At 40.4% G+C, this 23,109-nt stretch overlaps 1 protein-coding gene across 1 annotated transcript in view; it reads right to left on the reverse strand.

Annotated features, from left to right (window-relative positions):
- The window catches only part of CARNMT1 (carnosine N-methyltransferase 1), a 51,939-nt gene extending 29,097 nt beyond the window's left edge, over positions 1–22,842 (reverse strand). The window contains exons 1-4 of the mRNA XM_089691082.1: positions 22,509–22,842; positions 17,874–18,069; positions 14,463–14,626; positions 3,873–4,013 (exon numbers count right to left, since the gene is read on the reverse strand). Coding sequence (XP_089547208.1) covers positions 3,873–4,013; positions 14,463–14,626; positions 17,874–18,069; positions 22,509–22,780 — 773 coding nt within the window. The 5' untranslated portion in view covers positions 22,781–22,842. The remainder of the gene's footprint in view (positions 1–3,872; positions 4,014–14,462; positions 14,627–17,873; positions 18,070–22,508) is intronic.
- Between the last annotated feature and the right edge of the window lie 267 nt (positions 22,843–23,109).

A 23,109-nucleotide genomic window follows, 5' to 3' on the forward strand; every position in this document is an offset into this window, starting at 1 on the left:
TCAACGCAGGCCGATTATGCAGAGAGTTAAACACAGTAGTGTTCTCTTTAGAGGCAGGAATTCGTAAATTGCAATAAAGCGCTAAAGAAACAGTTCAACATTTTCAGAAGGAAAGATTTATTACTAAAAAGGTCAAACGGGTGCAATAAAAATATTTACAGAACAAGATGTAACTAAGATATATATATAAACATACAGAGACCAACAGTACAGCAAAGAGATATCAGAGAGAGGTGAAAGGGTTAAGGTACTTGCCAAAGTCCTGGGTTAGCAGATCCAAGTTCCAGAGCAAAAGGGCACGGGTCTCCCCAGGTGGTATTGATGTTAAAATGGGAGACGTCTTCAACTTACACTCTTAGGCCTGACAGCCTATTTTGTAGCTCCCAGCAGGGGGTGTCTCTGAAGTCAAGGACCAATACCCCGCTTAGGGCGTGGAGGTATGGGTGGATACCTCAACTAGAGCCAAAATCTCCCGTAACTCATATTTTGGCCCATAACTTTCCAGCTGCACAAGTGACATTCCACCCGCGGGTAGATTATTATGCAGACACGTCTGAGGATTGATTAGATATGAATTCTAAAATTATACACTGTACGGTTCACAAGATCTACTTTTCTGTTTTCCTATGTATCCGAGACAATGCGAGTGACCTATCAAACTGTTCGCCTTCTCGTGGCCAATCTGACGATAGGTCCGGTTTTTATGTAAGTCTCTCATATTCCAATATATGAGACATAGGGAGAAATGGATTTTGAAAAGTGTTTATCTGATTCTGTCACCTACGCTGAGTTAGGTTTATTAGGTTGGAATCTCTTTCAACTCCTGGGAAAGCTTGCCTTATCTCTTACGAGGTGTTACAATTTGCAGGTTCTTTGGACCGGGAAGCCCCGGCTCCCTTGGGGGGCTTTATAGCTCCTATGACCCTCCTGTGACATTCCCAACTCACACACATACTGGCCAAATGTCGCTGGGCCTATCTAAGGAGGGAGGGGGGAAGAATGAGGGAGAAATCTATTTGTCAGGATGGTTAATCCCTTTGCCAAGATGGAGGTTGAAGCAAAAATGGTTGAACCGCGTCCATCTCTGGGTATACGCTGTTACAATCAGCACATTGATGGTGGTGGGTGGAAAAAACAGGGCAGGCAAATCTTTGCAGATTAAACTTTAGCTAACCACTTGCCATCCGCCCTATAGCAGATCTACTACTACAGGGTAGACGATATGTGCAAAATCACATATATAAAACGTGATTTTGCATTTCTGCCAATGGGAGGCACGCGCCTGTTGCCAGAACACCGCTTCTGCTGTGACTGGACACAGCAGAATTCGATCAACAGGTGTCAGCCAATGGATGAGCGCTGGCACCTGTTGATCGCTGAGGAGAATGACAGAACACAGCCCTGCCTATGTAAACAAGGCAGAGTTGTGTTATGTCAATGACAATCTGCTGGATTTTATTCAGGGAATAAAATCTAGTAGACTGCCTAGTAAAAACAGCACACTGTATACACAAAAAACACTGGCTAGGCACACAATTAACCCTTTGATTGCCCTAAATGTTTAACCCCTTCCCAGCCAGTGTCATCAATACAGTGACAGTGTATATATTTTGGTTCCCACGAGTTGTCAGACTGTCCAACGCAATATCGCAGTCCCGCTATAAGTCGCTGATCGCCGCCATTACTAGTATAAAAAAACAAATGTAGATTTTTTTTTTGTTAGGTATTTACCAAAACATATTCAAGCTATAGTTATATCATGGATATGGGCTGAAAGTGCACACTCTCAGGTTTAATTTGAGGGTATGTACTGTACTTCCAAATTGGAGGAAGGGTTTAGGAATTACAGCTCTTAAGAGTAGCCATCCCCCATTTTTCAAAGGACCAAAAGTAATTGGACAATTGAATCAAAAACCGTTTCATGGCCAAGTGTGTGCTACTTCTTCGTTATTTCTTCATCAATTAAGCAGGTAAAAGGTCTGGAGTTGATTCCAAGTGTAGTATTTGCATTAGGAATCTATTGCTGTGAACCTACATCATGCGATCAAAGGAGCTGTCCATGCGAGTGAAACAGGCCATTGTAAGGCTTCAAAAACTAAACAAATCCATCAGAAAGATAGCAGCAACATTAGGAGTCACACAGTTTGGTACATTCTGAGGAAAGAAGAATGCACTAGTGAGCTCAGCAACATAAAAAGGCATGCACGTCCACGGAAGACAACAGTGGTGGATGATCGCAGGATCCTCTCTATGGTAGAGAAAAACCCCATTCACAACATCCAGACAAGTGAAGGACACTCTACAGGAGGGTGGCGTATCATTGTCAAAGTCTACAATCAAGAGAAAACTTCATGAGAGCAAATATAGAGGGTTCACCACAAGGTGCAAACCATTCATAAGCCTGAAGAATAAAAAAAACAGATTAGACTTTGCCAAAAAACATCTAAAAATGCCAGACCAGTTCTGGAAAAGCATTCTTTGGACGGATGAAACTAAGATTATTCTGTACCAGAATGATGGGAACAAAAAAAAAAAAAAAAAGTGTGGAGAGGGCATAGAACAGCTCATAATCCAAATCACACAACGTCATCTGTAAAACATGGTGGAGGCAGTGTGATGGCATGGGCATGCATGGCTTCCAGTGCCACGGGATCATTGGTGTTTATTGATTATGTGACAGAAGACAGAAGCAGCCGGATGAATTCTGCAGTGTTTAGAGATATACGGTCAGCCCAGATTCAGCCAAATGCAGCAAAGTTGATTGGACAGCACTTCACAGTACAGATGGACAATGATCTAAAACACACTGTAAAGCAACCCAGGAGCTTTTGAAGGAAAAGAAGTGGAATATTCTGCAATGGCCGAGTCAATCACCTGATCTCAAGCCAATTGAGCATGCATTTCACTTACTGAAGGCAAAAAAAAAGGCAGAAAGACCCACAAAGAACAACTGAAGACAGCTGCAGTTAGAGCCTGGCAAAGCATCAGAAAGGAGGAAACCCAGTCTTTGGTAATGCCCATGGGTTCCAGACTTCAGGCAGTCATTTCCAGTAAAGGATTCTCAACAAAATATTAAAAATGAACATTTTATTTAGGATTATATTAATTTGTCTAATTACATTTGAGCCCCTGAAAATGTAGGGACTGTGTATAAAAATGGTTGCAGTTCCTAAAATTTGTACTTGATATTTATGCTCAACCCCTTGAATTAAAGCTAAAAGTGTGCACTTCAAATTCATTTGGATTGTTTTGTTTTAATTCATTCTGGTGGCATACAGAGCCAAAAGTATGAAAATTGTGCCTGTGTCCAAATATATACGGACCTATCTGTATGTAGTAGAATACATTTTGGCCTATATTTAGGAAGAAACCTTTCAATTCAATTTCAGATTTTTCAATTGGATAGGTTTTATAGCAAAAAGAAAAAAAAATATTGGGTTTTTTTTTTTCTTTTTTTTAGAAAGTTGGTGTTTTTTCATTTATAGCTTAAAAAATAAAAAACCCCAGAGGTGATCAAATACCACTAAAAGAAAGCTCTATTTGTGGGAAAAAAAATTACAAATTTCATTTATGTACAGCATTGCATGACCATGCAATTGTCAGATAAAGTAGAGCAGCAGCATATCACAAAAAATGGCCTGGTCATAAAAGGGGGTAAAAATCTTCCAGAGGTCAATTGGTTAAAAATGATCAAATTAAGTATTTTCTTAATATAGTATTTACAAGGAATAACAAATTGATTGCATCTTTGTAATAAAACTATTGTGGAAAGGATTGACCAATATTCATAAGAGTCTTCCAATACATTAAAATTTACATTTTTCAGTTGAGCCAAACTTTCTTGAACAACTGTGAAATACAAAATTACTAACCTATTCAATACAAAGTTAGAAGAGAAAAGCATGAAAAAGCTCCATTCATTTCCTTGGCATGCATAACCGTGTCTTGCGATTTCCCAAGCCAGTCTTCCAAGTCCTGCACCAGGCACTAAGATGCTAATTTGGGATACATCACTGTGTGATAAAATAAAAGAAATGAGTAAAAACACAAGAAACACACAGAAGAGCAAAGTTAGAAAGAAGTACTTGACGTAGCATGAAAAAATATTATTGTGACAACAAACAAAACCATGTTGCATGGTTGTACCAAATAGATTTGAATCATTGGAGAACATTTAGGTAAAAAGCCACTAGCTTATTTGAGCCACCATACTGCACTGCTGCAAATCTGAGATTGTAATGATTGCCATAAACATAACAATTGATTTTTAACAATTATCTCAAAGAGATTTCTATCTTCCAAAAACGATTAGGTCAAACTAGCAAAAAAGTACTTATTTCCACTTATAATTGTTTTTGACATGAAAAAGTCTCGGTATAAAATCAAGTTCAAGCAACTTAATCTTTTATTTGTTGTATAAAATGGAGCTTTTCTAAGCTGAACATTGTTTAAGAAAAAAAAAAAAAAAACTGATTGAAACTGGTTATTATGTATATAATCTCATTTACTGGTATGTAAATGGACAGCAAAAGGGCTGGTACAGAGACATTTAAAATTAGTTAAAGCTGAACTGCAGGCAAAAACAGCTGCATGGACACAACTTGTGCTCCCAATTTGACATCGGTGTGGGTGCATGTACGCATGCCTTGTCCTGCACACTGATTGTTATGATCAGATTGGGATACATCTGATCTGAAGTCATTCAACTCAATATTGTGTACATATGTCATATGCTAGGTCAGGAATTCATCATTAGTTCACCTATGTCACAATTACGAATAATTGCAAAATGCTATCATCATGTGAATCATTGTTATGATCATAATTTTTAAAATGACTAAATATGGCCCAGTATTAATGCTATCAGTATCAATTATCCATTATTCATCATTGTATTTGTTAAGGAGGCATTTTCTGACACTCTTCCACTCTGTATTGTACAAAGGGTTACGCAGGAGATGTAGGGACTGGCCAAGCAGCCTGGTGCCGCCCCGTGCATGCGCAGTAGTCCGACGGCTATTGCGTTCCAAGAGGTCTCGGACGGACTGACATCCCTTCTACTGCGCGGGTTGAATCGCGCATGCACACCAGAAACCACGCTCCTTTGGCGTGCGTTCCACATACAGGAACAGCCTGATGCCACATTTGGCATACAAGCACGAGATCTCCCTCTGCTGCTGACCTGAAACTATTACTAGAGATGAGCGAATTATTCAAAAATTCGATTCGGCTGATTCGCCGAATTTGCGGGAGAAATTCGATTCGATGCGAATTTATTCGCCGCGAATTTAACTTATTTAAAGGGTTTCTAGGCTTCAGAGAGCCTTTATATTAGTGCAGAACACTGTATCTTTAATTTAAATGCCCTTGGAGTCTGCTGGGGAAGAGAAATAATACGGTCAGTCAGTATGACATGCAGATGAGTGCCGTCGATCTTAGAATCACCGCACACTTCACTCATTTGGACAGTCACGGGGCACGACGACGACGACGAAGAAGAATGAAAAGAAGAAGAAGAAGAATGAAAAGAAGAATGAGAAGAAGAAGAATGAAAAGAAGAATGAAAAGAAGAATGAAAAGAAGAAGAAGAATGAAAAGAAGAAGAAGAATGAAAAGAAGAAGAAGAATGAAAAGAAGAAGAAGAATGAAAAGAAGAAGAAGAAGAAGAATGAAAAGAAGAAGAAGAAGAAGAATGAAAAAAAGAAGAATGAAAAGAAGAAGAATGAAAAGAAGAATGAAAAGAAGAATGAAAAGAAGAATGAAAAGAAGAATGAAAAGAAGAAGAAGAAGAATGAAAAGAAGAAGAAGAAGAATGAAAAGAAGAAGAAGAAGAATGAAAAGAAGAAGAAGAAGAATGAAAAGAAGAAGAAGAAGAATGCAAAGAAGAAAAAGAAGAATGAAAAGAAGAAGAAGAAGAATGAAAAGAAGAAGAAGAAGAATGAAAAGAAGAAGAAGAATGCAAAGAAGAAGAATGAAAAGAAGAATGCAAAGAAGAAGAATGAAAAGAAGAATGCAAAGAAGAAGAATGAAAAGAAGAATGCAAAGAAGAAGAATGAAAAGAAGAATGCAAAGAAGAAGAATGAAAAGAAGAATGCAAAGAAGAAGAATGAAAAGAAGAAGAAGAATGCAAAGAAGAAGAAGAAGAAGAAGAAGAATGAAAAGAAGAATGAAAAGAAGAATGAAAAGAAGAATGAAAAGATGAAAAGAAGAAGAAGAAGAAGAATGAAAAGAAGAAGAAGAATGAAAAGAAGAAGAAGAAGAAGAATGAAAAGAAGAAGAAGAAGAAGAATGAAAAGAAGAAGAAGAAGAATGAAAAGAAGAGGAAGAAGAATGAAAAGAAGAAGAAGAAGAAGAGGAAGAAGAATGAAAAGAAGAGGAAGAAGAATGAAAATAAGAGGAAGAAGAATGAAAAGAAGAGGAATGAAAAGAAGAGGAATGAAAAGAAGAGGAATGAAAAGAAGAGGAATGAAAAGAAGAGGAATGAAAAGAAGAAGAATGAAAAGAAGAAGAATGAAAAGAAGAAGAATGAAAAGAAGAATGAAAAGAAGAAGAATGAAAAGAAGAATGAAAAGAAGAAGAAGAATGAAAAGAAGAAGAAGAAGAATGAAAAGAAGAAGAAGAAGAATGAAAAGAAGAAGAAGAAGAATGAAAAGAAGAAGAAGAGGAAGAAGAATGAAAAGAAGAAGAAGAGGAAGAAGAATGAAAAGAAGAGGAAGAAGAATGAAAAGAAGAGGAAGAAGAATGAAAAGAAGAGGAAGAAGAATGAAAAGAAGAGGAAGAAGAAGAATGAAAAGAAGAAGAAGAAGAATGAAAAGAAGAAGAATGAAAAGAAGAGGAATGAAAAGAAGAGGAATGAAAAGAAGAAGAATGAAAAGAAGAAGAATGAAAAGAAGAAGAAGAATGAAAAGAAGAATGAAAAGAAGAAGAAGAATGAAAAGAAGAAGAAGAAGAAGAATGAAAAGAAGAATGAAAAGAAGAATGAAAAGAAGAATGAAAAGAAGAAGAAGAATGAAAAGAAGAAGAAGAATGAAAAGAAGAAGAAGAATGAAAAGAAGAAGAAGAATGAAAAGAAGAAGAATTCCAGTACAGCAAAAAGTGTATCTGCAGAGAGCTCCGCTATTTCTGACAGTTCTCTGACAGTTCTGACAGTTCATTTACAGCGGTTGAAACATTGTATTTAGTTATTTCCGAATAAAAACATCTGTATCCTAAATGGAAACAAATAGATACAATGTTTCAACCGCTGTAAATGAACTGTCAGAACTGTCAGAGAACTGTCAGAAATAGCGGAGCTCTCTGCAGTGACACTTTTGCCGGCTGATCGGGGAAAATTCGATTCGTGCATCCGAAGTTTGCTAAAATTCGGATTCGATGCGAATCGAATTTTTCCTAATATTCGAAACGAATTCCACTTCGCCAAGTTCGATTCGCTCATCTCTAACTATTACCTATCCTGAATCGCTCTCTACAAACACCGTGGATCCAAGATTTGATCCCTTACACCCCGTCAGTCTGGTAATCTTCAATCTTTTACTATACTTGATAAGACCATAGTTCTATCCATATGAATATCCCTATAGGGCATTGTATGTATGTATATATATTATTCCACACACTCTATTATTTTTTAAAACAAACATTTTTCAACAAGGAATTTTATTAATGAATTACTGTATTAATGAATTGGTTTCACATCACATCATATGTACTTTGCTCTTAGAGATTTTATTTTATTGTATTTACTACTAATATTTCTTACACACTTTTTATGCAGATCTATACGTGTGTGTGAGTGTGTGTGTGTGTGTGTATATTTACACCGGTTTTAACCACAGTATTTACATCTGGGCATGTTTGAATATAATCAACATTATACTTTAACAGTATTATTTGTAGATTTATTGTTCATTTTTTGTGTATATATACACACACACACACACACACACACACACACACACACAGTGTGGCAAAAAAGTATTTAGTCAGCCACCAATTGTGCAAGTTCTCCCACTTAAAAAGATGAGAGAGGCCTGTAATTGGCATCATAGGTAGACCTCAACTATGAGGGACATAATGAGAAAAAAATAACCAGACAGACAATCACATTGGCTGATTTGGAAAGAATTTATTTGCAAATTATGGTGGAAAATAAGTATTTGGTTACCTACAAACAAGCAAGATTTCTGGCTCTCACAGACCTGTACCTTCTTCTTTAAGAGGCACCTCTGTCCTGCACTCATTACCTGTATCAGTGGCACCTGTTTGAACTTGTTATCAGTATAAAAGAAACCTGTCCACAACCTCAAACAGTCACACTCCAAACTCCACTATGGTGAAGACAAAGAGCTGTCGAAGGACACCAGAAACAAAATTGTAGACCTGCACCAGGCTGGGAAAACTGAATCTGCAATGGGCAAGCAGCTTGGTGTGAACAAATCAACTGTGGGAGCAATAATTAGAAAATGGAAGACATGCAAGACCACTGATAATCTCCCTCGATCTGGGGCTCCACGCAAGATCTCACCCCGTGGGGTCAAAATGATCACAAGAACGGTGAGCAAAAATCCCAGGACCACACGGGGGACCTAGTGAATGACCTGCAGAGAGCTGGGACCAACGTAACAAAGGCTACCATCAGTAACACACTACGCCGCCAGGGACTCAGATCCTGCAGTGCCAGACGTGTCCCCCTGCTTAAGCCAGTACATGTCCAGGCCTGTCTGAAGTTTGCTAGAAAGCATTTGGATGATCCAGAAGAGGATTGGGAGAATGTCATATGGTCAGATGAAACCAAAATAGAACGGTTTGGTAGAAACACAACTCGTCATGTTTGAAGGAGAGAGAATGCTGAGTTGCATCCAAAGAACACCATACCTACTGTGAAGCATGGGGGTGGCAACATCATGCTTTGGGGCTGTTTCTCCACAAAGGGACCAGGATGACTGATCCATGTACAGGACAGAATGAATGGGGCCATGTATCGTGAGATTTTGAGTGCAAACCTCCTTCCATCAGCAAGGGCATTGAAGATGAAACGTGGCTGGGTCTTCCAACATGACAATGATCCCAAACATACTGCCTGGGCAACGAAGGAGTGGCTTCATAAGAAGCATTTCAAGGTCCTGGAGTGGCCTAGCCAGTCGTCAGTCTCAACCCCATAGAAAACCTTTGGAGGGAGTTCAAAAGTCCGTTTTGCCCAGCGACAGCCCCAAACATCACTGCTCTAGAGGAGATCTGCATGAAGGAATGGGCCAACATACCAGCAACAGTGTGTGCCAACCTTGTGAAGACTTACAGGAAACGTTTGACCTCTGTCATTGCCAACAAAGGATATATAACAAGGTACTGAGATGAACTTTTGATATTGACCAAATACTTATTTTCCACCATAATTTGCAAATAAATTCTTTCCAAATCTGCCAATGTGATTGTCTGGATTTTTTTTCTCATTTTGTCCCTCATAGTTGAGGTCTACCTATGATGCCAATTACAGGCCTCTCTCATCTTTTTAAGTGGGAGAACGTGCACAACTGGTGGCTGACTAAATACTTTTTTGCCCCACTGTGCGTGTGTATATATATATATATATATATATATATATATATATATATTTTATAGTTTTTATGGAAATTTCAAATCGTTTTTGTAATTATAGTCTTATCATGTTTGGAAATGTAGCATACCCTCACCATTTTAGCTGCACAATCAGCTTAGCTGATGTTGTCATTTTATTCTGTTGACACCTTGGCCCCTCCTTCCATCCGAACATGGCCCATCCCAGCAGGGAGGGTCCGGTTCTAATTACAGAGAGTATATATGGGAGAAAACACTCAGTGTCTTGTCAAGCTCTGATGAAGAAGGAACATCCTTCGAAACGCGTCAGCTAATCCCTGAGTGTCCAGCCCTATGATGGGACTCACGCAGGTCTTACCATTCCATAGTTCCTTTGAGAACGGACATGCTTGAAATACTTCTTTGTTTGTGAGTATATTTTTGTATTCAATGAAATTGGTTTACTGAGGTAATGTGCAAGGTTGGTCCGCTTCTTTTTTGTGTTTGCTTCACAGTATTGGTTGGGTTTCTCCAGCCTTGTTTGGAGCTGCACAACCCCATATGCAAAGGTGGTCGAATTTTTTCAAGTTCTGGTTCCATCCATCCACCTCCTTTGGGTCTTAGAGCGCAGGAGAGTTGGTTTCTACTCTTCCATAAAGGCCAGACTTTTGTAGTTGTCCTGTGGACAGATTCTCCCACCTGAGCTGTGGATTTTTGTAGCTCCTACAGTTTTACCATGGGCGTCTTGGCTGCTTCTCTGATTAATGCTCTCCTTGCCCAGTCGGTCAGTTAAGGTGGACGGCCATGTCTTGGTAGGTTTGCAGTTGTGCCATAATCTTTCCATCATTGGTTAATGGATTGAACAGTGCTCCGTGAAATTTTCAAAGCTTTGGATATTTTTTTTCATCACATAACCCGGCTTTAAACTTCTCCACAAATTTATTCCTGATCTGTCTGGTGTGTTCTTAGCCTTCTAATGCGGTTTGTTCACTAATGTTATCTAACAAACCTCTGAGGGCTTCACAGAACAGTTGTATTTATACTGAGATTAACCACTTGCCTTCAGAGGATTTACCCCCCATCACGACCAGGTCATTTTTTGCTGTTCGGAGCTGCGTTATTTCAACTGGTAATTGAATGGTCGTGCAATTCTGTACCCAAATGAAATTTAATGTTTTTTCACACAAAGAGAGCTTTCTTTTGGTGGTATTTGATCACCTCTGCGGTTTTTATTTTTTGCGCTATAAACAAAAAGAAAGAAAAAAAAAAGACCTAAACTTTTGAATTAAAAAAACATTTTTCACTAAAATATTGGAATTTACATAGCTTTTACTTTCTGACTGCCTATCACATTTCTTGAGGTGCTAAAATGCAAGGGCAGTACAAACCCCCTTAAATGACTCCTTTTTGGAAAATAGACACCCCAAGGATTTTGCAGAGAGGTATGTTGAGTCCATGGAACATTTTATTTTGTGCCACAAATCTTTTGAAAATTACTTTGTAAAAAAAGGGGTCATTTGAGGGGGTTTGTACTGCCCTGGCACTTTAGCACCTCAAGAAATGTGATAGGCAGTCAGAAAGTAAAAGCTATGTAAATTCCAATATTTTAGTGAAAAATAATGTTTTTTTATTCAAAAGTTTAGGTCTTTTTTTTTTTTTTTTCACAAAGTTGTCAATTTAATTATATATTGCTCATGCATGCCATGGGTATATGTGGAATAACATCCCAAAACACATTCTTCTACTTCTCCCAGGTATGGGGATGCCACATCAGAGATATTTTGGCAGCTTAGATACATACAGGCCCCCAAAATTCAATGACCACCTCTAGGCTTTCAAAGGACATATTTCCTCATATCACTTCCCCACTACCCATCACAGTTTCAGAGGCTCTAAAATGCCAGGATAGTACAAATACCCCCCCCCCCAAATATATATAAAGCAGGGGCCCTAGAGAATAAAATAAAAAAGTGTTGAAATTTTTTACGCCACGGTATTTGTGCAGCGATTTTTCAAAATGCAAATATTTTGGGAAAAATACACTTTTTAGAATTTTAATGCAAAAAAAAAAAACAAAAAAAAAACAAAAAAAAAAAAACAATATATTACCCAATTGTTTGATAACAAAAAAGGAATATAAAAGATGATGATACACCAAGTAAATAGATACCAAACATGGCATGCTTTAAAATTGCGCACGCCCGTGCAATGGCAACAAAGTACATACATTTTTATTATCGATAGTTGATGCTTTAAAAGCCTTTACAGGTCACCAATTTATATTTATACAGGAGTGCTAGAATTACTGCCCTCAATCTGACGTTCGCAGCGATACCTCATATGCATGGTGCAACTGCTGTTTACATACCGGCATGGGTGCGCACATGTAGGCGGGCAAGGGTGCTTTTTTTTTCCGATTTTTTTCTATTATTTTTGCACTTTTTTTTTTTTATAAAATCAATCACTTTTATTGCTATCACAGGGAATGTAAATATCCCCTTTGACTGCAATAGGCATTGACAGGTATTCTTTTTTGAGAAATCTGGGGTTTATTAGACTCTAGATATCTCCTCTGCCCTTACATCATCTGATCGCGCCAAGATTGGTGTGATGCTTTCCCAATTTACAAATGGTGCTGTTTATATCCTGCAAAACTGAAGTGATGAAATGCTCGTAGCTTCCGATTTCTTAGACTATAGAGATGATTGGAGTCATTCTGGTCTCTGATCAGCTATATGGTCAGCCACTGGATCTGCCGGCTGCATGCTCGGATTCCCTGTGGGACAGGAAAGCCCAAGAAAACTGGAAAGCGGCGGGGGGGGGGGGGGGGGGGGGAGAATGTCTCTTCCTGCTGCTCATAAAAACAATTCAGCAGCTAATTGGTCACTAGGATTGCTTTTACATGAAAACCAACCGCCAGCTGAAAACAACAATACCAGGATGATGCCTGTAGCTGCAGGTATAATCCCAGTATAACCACTCAAGGTCCAGCAACATGCCAGTACATTACTAGTCCATGTTGGGTATATATGTAACAGCGGAGAACACAGGCATATGATGAATCAGGTCTGTGGACCAACATGACTGCAATTCATGTTGAGCGCCAGGCCCAAAAGAGTTTTAAATTCAGAAACCGTGATAGGTTTCCATGCGAATTGTCTAGGAAGAGCTGAATTTGGGTGGGCGGCGATGCATTGTTGTGCATATAAATTGATTGGCCCACAATCAATTGGTACAACTCTTCTGTGAAAAACAGCGGAATGGCTAAAAGCTAGTGCTGGCAGCGAATGGGGCTGATCCTGCTAACACTGCATTTCTTGGGGACACTATGCTAAGCAGGCACTAGTATAGTTCTGTTCATGATCATTATCTTGATCTGTACAAACTCGTAATGACTGGGGTGATCAGTAGCCTATGGTGTGAGTGTGCGGGCAATCTAACGCTAGCTGACCCTAGCTGGGTGGGGTGCTAACTGACCCGGACGTTATCTGATGTTGCTAGTGGCAGTAATGCAGTGATCAGTGAAAAATGTTATATACGGACACTGTATTAATGACACTGGCTGGGTGACGGGACGATCAAAGGATTAATAGGGGCGATCAAAGGGTTAAATGTGCTAATCTAACGTGTGTGTGTGTGTGTGTGTGTAAGGGGGGGAGGGGGGCAGGCGCATTCACACCCCAAAATAGGAAGCAGCGCAAGATTACGTCGCTTTGCCAAGATGCAAAATGCTACTACTTTTAACAGAATAGTACAATGCTACCATAGTGGGGGGTGATCAGCAATTTTTTTTTTTAGATCATAAAGATAATTTCTCCTGCAATGCAAAGCTTGCTGTCATGAATGAGTTTTTTTCAGCTCAAGATAGTGATCTGTGATTGGCTGTATGAGGTGTTTTGCTAGTGAATGCAAATTGTATGGATAGATAATCACACTGTTATACCCTTTATGTCTTTTTATTATAAGGTGCAATCATTAAATTCAGTAACAATTTTCAAAAGCAGGAAAATGTTATGCGCCAAAAGAGAGCCACACAAAAACACACATACAGAGGACTTTCGAGCTGTATAAAATGGAAAATACAGCGAGTACTGCATGATAAAAGGACAACCCACATTCACTGATCATACAATTTTCATTATTTTAAATAGTACTTATTGTGTATAAGGTCTTACAACACCTCTATTTTACCTTCCTAAAAAGGGGGTTGTAGCACAGCATTGACTACAACACGTGAAACCTTTAACTTTGTTTACAAGGCATTTAGTGCCCATATGACTTTTTTCATGATAGTATAGAAATAATAATGCCACAAAAATTTCACGTGTATTTCCAATAGATTGGCGAGGGGTTGGAATCACTGTTGGGTCTTTACTGCTAAATGTGTCCCAGCTACGGAGAGGCATTTTTTATTTGTCCTGGAGACCCGTCAGTTAGTTCAAACAAGCTCATGGCTGCTACTTAATCATGGCCTGGATTCTTTCCTATATGAACATAATACAACTGGATACTAATATTTATAGGTAAAGTTGAACCAGCGAATATCCAACTGACTCTTGGGGGATCAGGAAGGAGTTTTTTTAAGGATCACACTTTATAAAGGATTTTTTTGCTTTCCTCTAGATCAACTGTGTGTATATGATTGTGCTTATGGAGGTCTTCCCATTTGTGTGCGTTTTTTTTTTTTCCTTTTTTCCCTTTTCCTCTATTGGCTGAACTGGATGGATTTGTGTCTTTTTCCAACTAGATTAACTATATAACTGGAGAAAATTGGAGTCTTGTCTTAAAAATCTATCTCCAGGCTCGAAGCTTTATTGTAGAAGTAATTGATTACGTTTATATACAAAGAAGCGGCATACATGTATAGAAAAACTGCAAATATGTTTACATTCGCCATAAAGATACATTACCATTTCTCTTTGGGAAAAGACTTTAAAACTTCTTCTATGATAGGCTGATAACACGAGTCTCTTTCCGTCTTGCCCTCTTCACTCCAATCACGTACAAACTGCTTTATCGTGGACTTTAGCTTGTCCATATCGAAGCTGGATGCAGGGCTCAGTTTTCTGTGGCTCTATGGCACAACAAAGAAATACTTGCAAATGAGCTGATTTTGTATGGGGCGTGTGAGCTACTCACCATTTACTAAAATGTTGAAATGTGTTAAAGCTGAAGTTTAGTGTGCGTATAATATATATATATATATATATATATATATATATATATATATATCAATCAGTCAGCCATAACCTTATGCCCACCCACCTAATATCGAGTAAGTCTCTTGCCTTCTTTCCATATTGCATCCTGATGCAACCCCATATGCAACAAACTGCAATGCACTCTGTAGTCTAACACCTATCGGTACCAGCATTAACTTTTTCAGCTACAGCAGCTCTTCTGTCAGATCGGACTACATGGTCCAGCATGCAGTCCCCACATGCAACAATAAGTCTTGACTGCCCATGAACCTGTGGCAGGTTTTCCTTTCTTGGACCACTTCCTGACCACTTCAGACCAAGAACATCCCACAAAGAGCTGCAGTATTTAAGTTTCTCTGACCCAGTTCTCTAGCCATTACAATTTGGCCCTTGTCAAACTCTTATGCTTGCCAATATTTTCTACTTTCAACACATCAGCTACACGGACATGTTCACTTGCTGCCCAGCATACCCCACCCTCTCAGATGCCACTGTAGCAAGATAATCAATGTTAGCTTTACCTGTCAGTGGTCATAATGTTATGGCTGATCTGTGTATGTGTGTATGTATGTATTGTTTGGGGATATAGCACCAAACACATTAGTTATACGTATAGGTGTAAATCCCACTACATGCAGGTGGCTGCTTCAAGTAAACATTTTCTTGCAGCATCTCCTTCACAGCCACCAGATACAGCTCTATGTGGCTATCTTCTGGTACTGAGAAGATATTATACAACTTATATAATGTATAAATATTTATATATTTTGTGAAAGCAGAGACCATGGAGAATAAAATGGTGGTAGATTATATACATGCGGCACTTAATAAACAATGAAAATAGTCCATATAACATATAAATAATTTCTGGTGCAATAATTTTATTGAGAAAGGTTTACAAGACAAAATTGAATGGTGGAGTCCCACGCAGGGGACTAAGGCTCAAATGAAGCAGTCAATTACAAACCTGTTGCGGTAGTAAAATGCAATGCAACGGAAAACAATTAGCAAGCAGCAGCCTGTGCTGGAAATGGCAGCATATTTCTGGGTACGGGGACCCAGGGTGTGATAGCTTGGAAGGGAGGGTTATTCCAACCCTAGGTGGAGGAGAGGGCAGGGTAATGTGAAAGCAGAAGGGTAAAAAAGGGGGGGGGGGGGGGGAAGGAGAGGACGAAAGCAGTAGGAGAGCAAGATAAGATATAGAGAAATGAGCAGAAGAAGGGGAGAACAGAAGAAGGTGTCTGCGAAGTCAGGTGGAGTCCCTTGATGGCCTGGGAATACCTAGGCTAGTCAGGGGCAGGGTGGGACCACCTGGAGCTCCACACTTGGAAGGAATTTGGGGCGGGAGTGTTGGATTATACTTGTCATTTTCTCATGAATCATGAGAGTGGTGAAAATACTCTTCACCTCCGCGAACCCCACCGAGAGCTTCCTCTAGGCCCTAGCAAGGGTGCGTTGCCAGCCTCTGCTGATAGGAGAAGAGACCCGGCAGAGGGCAAGTGTATGTCTGCGGTCCTTGTAGAAGGGTACATGAAAGAGGGTCAGGAGCAGGCCATAGACCCATGACCAAAGCCCAAAAATGGGGCAGGACCACCATATATGGATTTCGTCTCCAAACTAACCACAGCCCCTGAAGCATCTATCACTGTATAACGGGTATGAGTGGGCTATGCGGGCCGGGACCCAGTATTAGTGGAGAAGGACTTAAATAGGCTGCCTCCATGGTGACAGTGTTAGGGCTCATGCACACGAGCAGCTGCAAAACTCGAGTTTAGGAGCTTTTGGCATTTTTTTTGCCAAAGCTCCTAAACTCAACTCCATAAAAGCCTGTGTCCATGTGTACACTTAGGCTTTTAGCAGAGTTTAGCAGCTTCCGCGTTTAGGTGAGGCTTAACGTCCCTCTCCTGAACGCAGAAGAATCGCATTCAGGATAGGAACGTTTTGATCGCCGGCTGCGGGAAACTGCAAAACGTGGGAAAACAGTGGCAAAACACAGTACCGCGATTTTGCCATGATTTACGTTTTCCCATGGCCAGTGGTAAGGGTAAGCTGATGTTCATGGAGCCTTAAAAGAGCATTTGGCTATGGCAGACCAGGCCATGCTCCAATCCTCCAGGTCTATAGGGGCTGATACATCTCATACCCATTTGGAAACATACAGGTAGGAACGGGACGAAGTTCCTGCAGATAGGGAGGAATAGATGTAGGAGATGGTGCCCCGAACTCCCAAACATATAAATAATTTCATCCAGGAGGAAGGAAAAAGTCCCACCACAGTGGTAGAGCCAAGCAGTGGTCTTAAGCGCTCCATGTGCTAATAGGCATTTTGGCTTTACATCACCTGATCCACATCCAGCATTCTAGGTCCTTGTCAAAATCATACTTAGTAGACCAAGCCCATCAGACTCCATATGATTTAGCCTAAAGTCCTCTTCTCGGGATAACGTCAAATAAAAGGAATATACTTGAGCCCCCGCAGTGGAATGAGCAGCAGGCCAGGGATGAAGAGCCAACACACTGCCTCGAGCATGAGATAGCTTGTAGAGAGAGCAGAGCAGAGCTGTTGGATGGACCCAGGAGGCTCCACCCACTACAGGATGCCTGCAGAAAGCTACAGGAGAGGATGGATACAAAACCAGTCACAATACACAAAGAGCAGAAGTGACCAGTCTTTATGACAGGTAACTTAACTACACAAAGCACACCAAGATTCAAGTAAGAATACAGTGCACATGCCTCTTGTATTTAGAGAAGATTTGTTTATCCCAGAGTTCAGCTTTAGGCCTCGTTCAAACCATACATGCAAACAAACTGATGGAAAATCTGCACAGATTTCACTTGCACAAGTTTACACAAGCTTTCATGTGCATTGCAATGAGTTTTATATACATTGCAGGTTTCTGCGCAGAAAAAATCCGCACATGATACTAGTTTTGTAGTGTGAACAGGGCACATAGAGAACAATTGTTTTCTTGTGACCTTGCAGAATGCGTGCAATAAAAAAAAAACAAAAAAAAAAACACATCTCTGCACACTGGTGTGAACGAGGCTTTAGGCATGTAATGCAGAATGAAGAGCACATACTTGGTCCACTTGTGTGACTGTCTATGAAATACTTACATTACTGTCATATTCCTTGTTTTCAAACATGCGTGTGCAGTCATTCACAATCATCTGCAAGATCTCCTGATTCTGATCTGCACATCTGCGCAATTTATCCATGTTAGAGAAGAAGTGTGGGAGCATTTTTTGTTGATATTTAGGAAGACACTGAAATTGATTCTCTGCTCGGGTCACACGTTCATAGATGTGTGTTCTGAAGGGAAAACACAAAAGGGACAATAAGAAAATGTTATACCTCTAGCTAAGCCAAACACAGTCCATGACACTCAGTACTGTACAGAATTCAAGAAATTAACAGGCAGACAACCCAGACCTACATTTGTTTCATATTGTATGACTGCACTTTGTGGGATTAAAGGGATTCTGGAAAAGGAAAGCTGAACTGAGGAGCATGAAGGTGGCCATTGTTGACCATTTCTAGCAATGCTAGATGCTCGACTTCTACAGTGCTGTGAAAAAGTATTTGCCCCTTTCCTTTTTTTTTTTTTTTTTTTTGTAATATCTGTCACACTTAAATGATTCATATCATCAAACAAATTTTAATATTACACAAATATAACCTGAGTAAATGCAAAATGTAGCTTTTAAAATGATTTCATTAAGTAAAAAAAGCTGCCCAAACCTACCTGGCCCTATGTGAAAAAGTAACTGCCCCCTAAACCCCCCTGCTGTATAACCCAAGTGCACTTGAGCTCAAGGTCACAAACTGATGGCTGGACATTCTCTTTCAGGAATTTCTGGTAGACTGCAGAATTCATGGTTCCATCAATTAAGGTAAGTCTTCCAAGTTCTGAAGCTCCAGAGCAGTCCATCACACTACCACCACCATGTTTGACTGTTGGTATTTTGTTCTTTTTATGAAATGCGGTGTTAGTTTTAAGCCAGATGTAATGGGATGCACACCTTTCAAAAAGTTTAACTTTTGTTTCATCAGTCTACAGAATATTTGCCCAAAAGTCTTGGGAATAACCAAGATGTTTTTGACAAATGAGCGTTTGTGTTCTTTTTGGTCATCAGTGGCTTTCGCCTTGGAACTCTCCCATGGATGCCATTTTTGCTCAGTCTCTTTCCTACTGTTGAATCATCAACACTGACCTTGACTGAGGAAAGTGACGACTGCAATTCTTTAGATTTTGTTCTGGGTTCTCTTATGACCTCCTGGATGAGTCATCGTTGTACTTTTGGAGTAATTTTGGTAGGCCAACCATTCCTGGAAAGGGTCACCACTGTTAAAAGTTTTCTTCATTTGTGGATAATGGCTCTCACCATGGCTCATTGGAGTCCCAAGCCTTAGAAATGGCTTTGTAACCCATTCCATTCAGTTACTTTATTTCTCATCTATTATTGAATTTCTTTAGAATCCGGCATAATGTGTTGCTTTTTGAGATCTTTTAGCATGCTTCACTTTGAGAAGCAAAGAGAGCTAATATTTAAAGTGTTACTAAAGTCTGATTTTTTTTTTAGATTAAGATAACAAACATGTCATCATACTTACCTGCTCTGTGCTGTGGTATTGAACAGAGCAGCCCCGATCGTTCTCTTCTTGGGTCCCCTGCCGACGATCTTGGCTCCTTGTCTTTTGTGTGTCTCCCATAACAAGCTGTTTGCTATGGGGGGGGGGGGGGACGACACACTGCATGCACGCTCCCAACCTGTGCCTACGGAGCCACACTCCATATATATACACAGTGGGACTTAGCTCCGCCCACAACTTCCACTTCTCTACAGTTGATTGACAGCAGCAAGAGCCAATGGCTCCTGCTGCTGTTCGAGTCCCTGTGTGAAGAGAAAGCGAGAACAGTGCTGATCTCGATTTCCCTCTTTTTCCCTTCACATAGAGAAGTGGGAGCACAGACAAAACCGAAAACGTTATTTACCTTAATGAAAACAATGCATTGAAGTAAAGAGAACATTTTTATGTCTAGTATCACTTTAACCACTTCAAGTCCGGACACTTTTACCCCCTTCCTGTCCAGGCCAATTTTCAGCGCTATCACACTTTGAATGACATTTGCGTGGTCATGCAACACTGTACCCATATGAATTTTTTTAGACAGATACAACTTTATTTTGGTGGTATTTATAAACCACTGGGATTTTTATTTTATTTTTTGCTATATAAATGAAAAAGTCCAAAAATTAAAAAAAAAAGTGTTCTTATAAAATTTTGCAGATAAATAATCTTTCTTCATAAATCTTTGCCAAAATGTATTTAGTGATCTTATTAGTACAAAAAAAAAAAAAAATAACCCAAATTAGTTTATAACCAAAAATTATAATTTTGCTAAATTTTTTTTTTTACATTTTAATTTTATTTTTTTATATTGTTATTTATGGGGTTTCTTTACATACTGTCACCCTAGCAGTACAGTGTCACCATAGTGATACTACCTGTGGGGGGGGGTGAAGATTTTTTATTATTTTTTTTTTACACCGATTGCTTTTACACCCATAAAGGCTGGAAAAGCAATAATTTCTCCTCCTCACTGGCTGCATTCTTGCAGCCATTGAGAAATATGGTGAGAGCTGTGATTGGTCACATCTTGTCACATGGTACAAGGCTGTTGTGAATAGCCTTGTACCATGTGATCTCTGTGATCATTCACAGATTTCACACGTAGAAAGCAATGATGTCAGAAGTGACATCTTGCTTACCACTCTTCATGTGATCACTGAATGGCCAATCAGTGATCACATGATCGGGACCTCACACAGAGGTCCCGTACAACGATCGGAGGACACAGCGGGCACCGGATCGCGGTGCTGCGGGCTCCCAGGAAGCGTGCACAAGCAGGGAGGACGTTTATAAATGGCCAACTGCCCCTGTACTGCTCCTGTCCGGCCGTTTATATACATGGGCCGGACAGGAAGTGGTTAATGATTTCTTGATTCAACAGGTCTGGTGGTGTGGAAAGTAAAATTTAACTCCGCTTTCCAAAAAATGTGGTTAATCAGTTCATTCATGATTTTACAAGGGGGGAGGGCAATTACTTTTTCACATAGGTCCAGGCAGGTTTGGACAGTTTTCCCTTATTATATGAAATCATCATTTAAAAACAGCATTTTGTATTTATTCAGGTTATCTGTGCAATATTAACATTTGTCTGATGATCTGAATTATTTAAAAAAATAATAAATCAGGAAGGGGCAAATACTTTTTTCACAGCACTGTATGGTAATCCAATGCCTTCAAAACCATCTCCGTCATTGACTTATAACAAGCATGCAAATTAGGTGATCTGACTCTACATACTGCACATTATTGAGTCCAACAAGACAGTATTCGACTTGACCACACCTGCAAACATTTGTGGTCAGCTGGCTGGGATACGTGATTGGGGCATCCAAGCAGTATCAATTTTATTTGGTTGGCTGGCCGTGACATAATCACGGCCAGCCAACCAAGCAGCTGAAGGTCCAAAACCTGGAAGGCCAGTAGAAGATGGCAGCTTCCCATGCCCCAAGGTAAGCCTGCCATTATGTGTTAATGCGAGGTAGTATCAGAAAGTTTCATGACTAGTTTTGTAACGCACCAACAGATGGCAGCACAAAGCTGCACGAAGAGTCACAGGGAGCACTGACCTTCATAAGTCAGTGTGCCAAAAGAAATCGTCCTGTGTACATCGTGAGCTGTGCAACTGGCGCTATTCTGACGACGTGTGTTACCACATCTGCTATTTCATCATGGACAGCAAGTTAAAACAAAGAGCAAACATGAAGTTCTGCGTGAAACTGGGCAAATCTGTCACAGAGACATTTGACATGATTCGGAACGTTTACAGTAATGCTGTAATTAGTTTGAGATGTTTTGAGTGGCACGCGTGCTTCAAAAGTGAAAGAACATCACTGAAAGATGAGAGGCCAAGAAGATCTTCAATTAGCTCAACCCCAGAAAATGCCCTCTTCCCAAATGCAGATCTAGCTCAAAGGTCACCGTTTTGACATTACGGAGATCCAGCAATTTGCCCAGTTTCACGCACAATTTCACATTTGCTCTTTGTTCCGAGTTGCTGTCCATGATGAAATAGCAGACGTGGTAAAGCACGTGGTCAGAATAGCACCAGTTGCACAGCTCCCGATGTACACAGGATGATGTCTTTTGGCACAGACTTATGAAGGTCGGTGCTCCCTGTGATTATGCATGCCGCCTTCTGGTGGTGTGTTACAAAACTAGTCTCTAAACTTTTTGATACCACCCTGTGTGTTGGGCTAGCACATTATGGCCAAAAAGCTGCTGCAGGCCAGAAAAAAAAAAAAAAAAAACGGCAGAGGATTATTTCCACTTCACTATCTTGAAGAGCTCTGGTTGGTTGCTGCTACTCTACACTTCCAGGTGTGTTGGATGTCATTTCCCCCTGCAGGGTACTGTGGTTTCTCCTGCTGAGCCCTACATCACTGCTGTATCCTAGGTGGGAGAAACCAAAGCACCCAGCAGGGGATGTGCTATCACATCTGAAAGTGCAGGATAACAATGGTGATCTGAACTCTTCAAGAGAGGGCCATTTCAGCAGACCAGCCACAAGAAGTGGGCAGTAAGGTGCTGGCTATACAAGGTGCTGCCTAGGTAACATCTAATAGACTGCCAGGGTGTGGAACACAGGGAGAGATGGGTGCCCTCCATGGAGTCATCACCTATACCAGGAGAAGGCGTTCATGATCTTCCAGAAGTGCTCCTTCTCCAGCCTCTCCTCCTCCTCCGGACTCTGCCTCCTTTTGGTGTACACACTGATCTCCAGCTCCTCGTCCTCCTGCTCATCCCCTGGCCGTCTCTCTGCCTGCAGCTCCGGCCTCTCATCAGGCTCGTCATACTCCTCATCTCTCCTCCTACGCCGGCCCCGGCCGCCTGCTAGCATGTCTCCCCCTCGGTGATCAGACAACCGCAGGCTGAACCAACTTCCACTCATTCAGCCAACAATACATACAACATGACAGCACGCTGTATAGTATCCGTTCTGCAGGGCTCCGGATGTGATGTCACTTCTGAGCAACCCTTCCCAAAACCCACAGCGAGACATCTTGTGTACTGGCAGTGCCCTTCTCTGTATGCTTACCACAGGCTCAGCTCCCAGCTGTACCCTTTCTTCCTCAATTCTTTGCAAACATGCAAGGACAGGAAGTGAGGGAACATCTCTATGGCACTTGTGGTTAGGGGACTTTGAAACCAGCCAACTGCACTGCATTTTTACAGCCCTCCTTGGGGCTGCCACCTAATCCATTTAAACCTGAACGTATT

Source organism: Staurois parvus, unplaced genomic scaffold, assembly GCF_062004578.1.
Source record: "Staurois parvus isolate SC_StPar_1 unplaced genomic scaffold, SC_StPar_1.0 ptg000549l, whole genome shotgun sequence".
NCBI classification, from domain to species: domain Eukaryota; kingdom Metazoa; phylum Chordata; class Amphibia; order Anura; family Ranidae; genus Staurois; species Staurois parvus.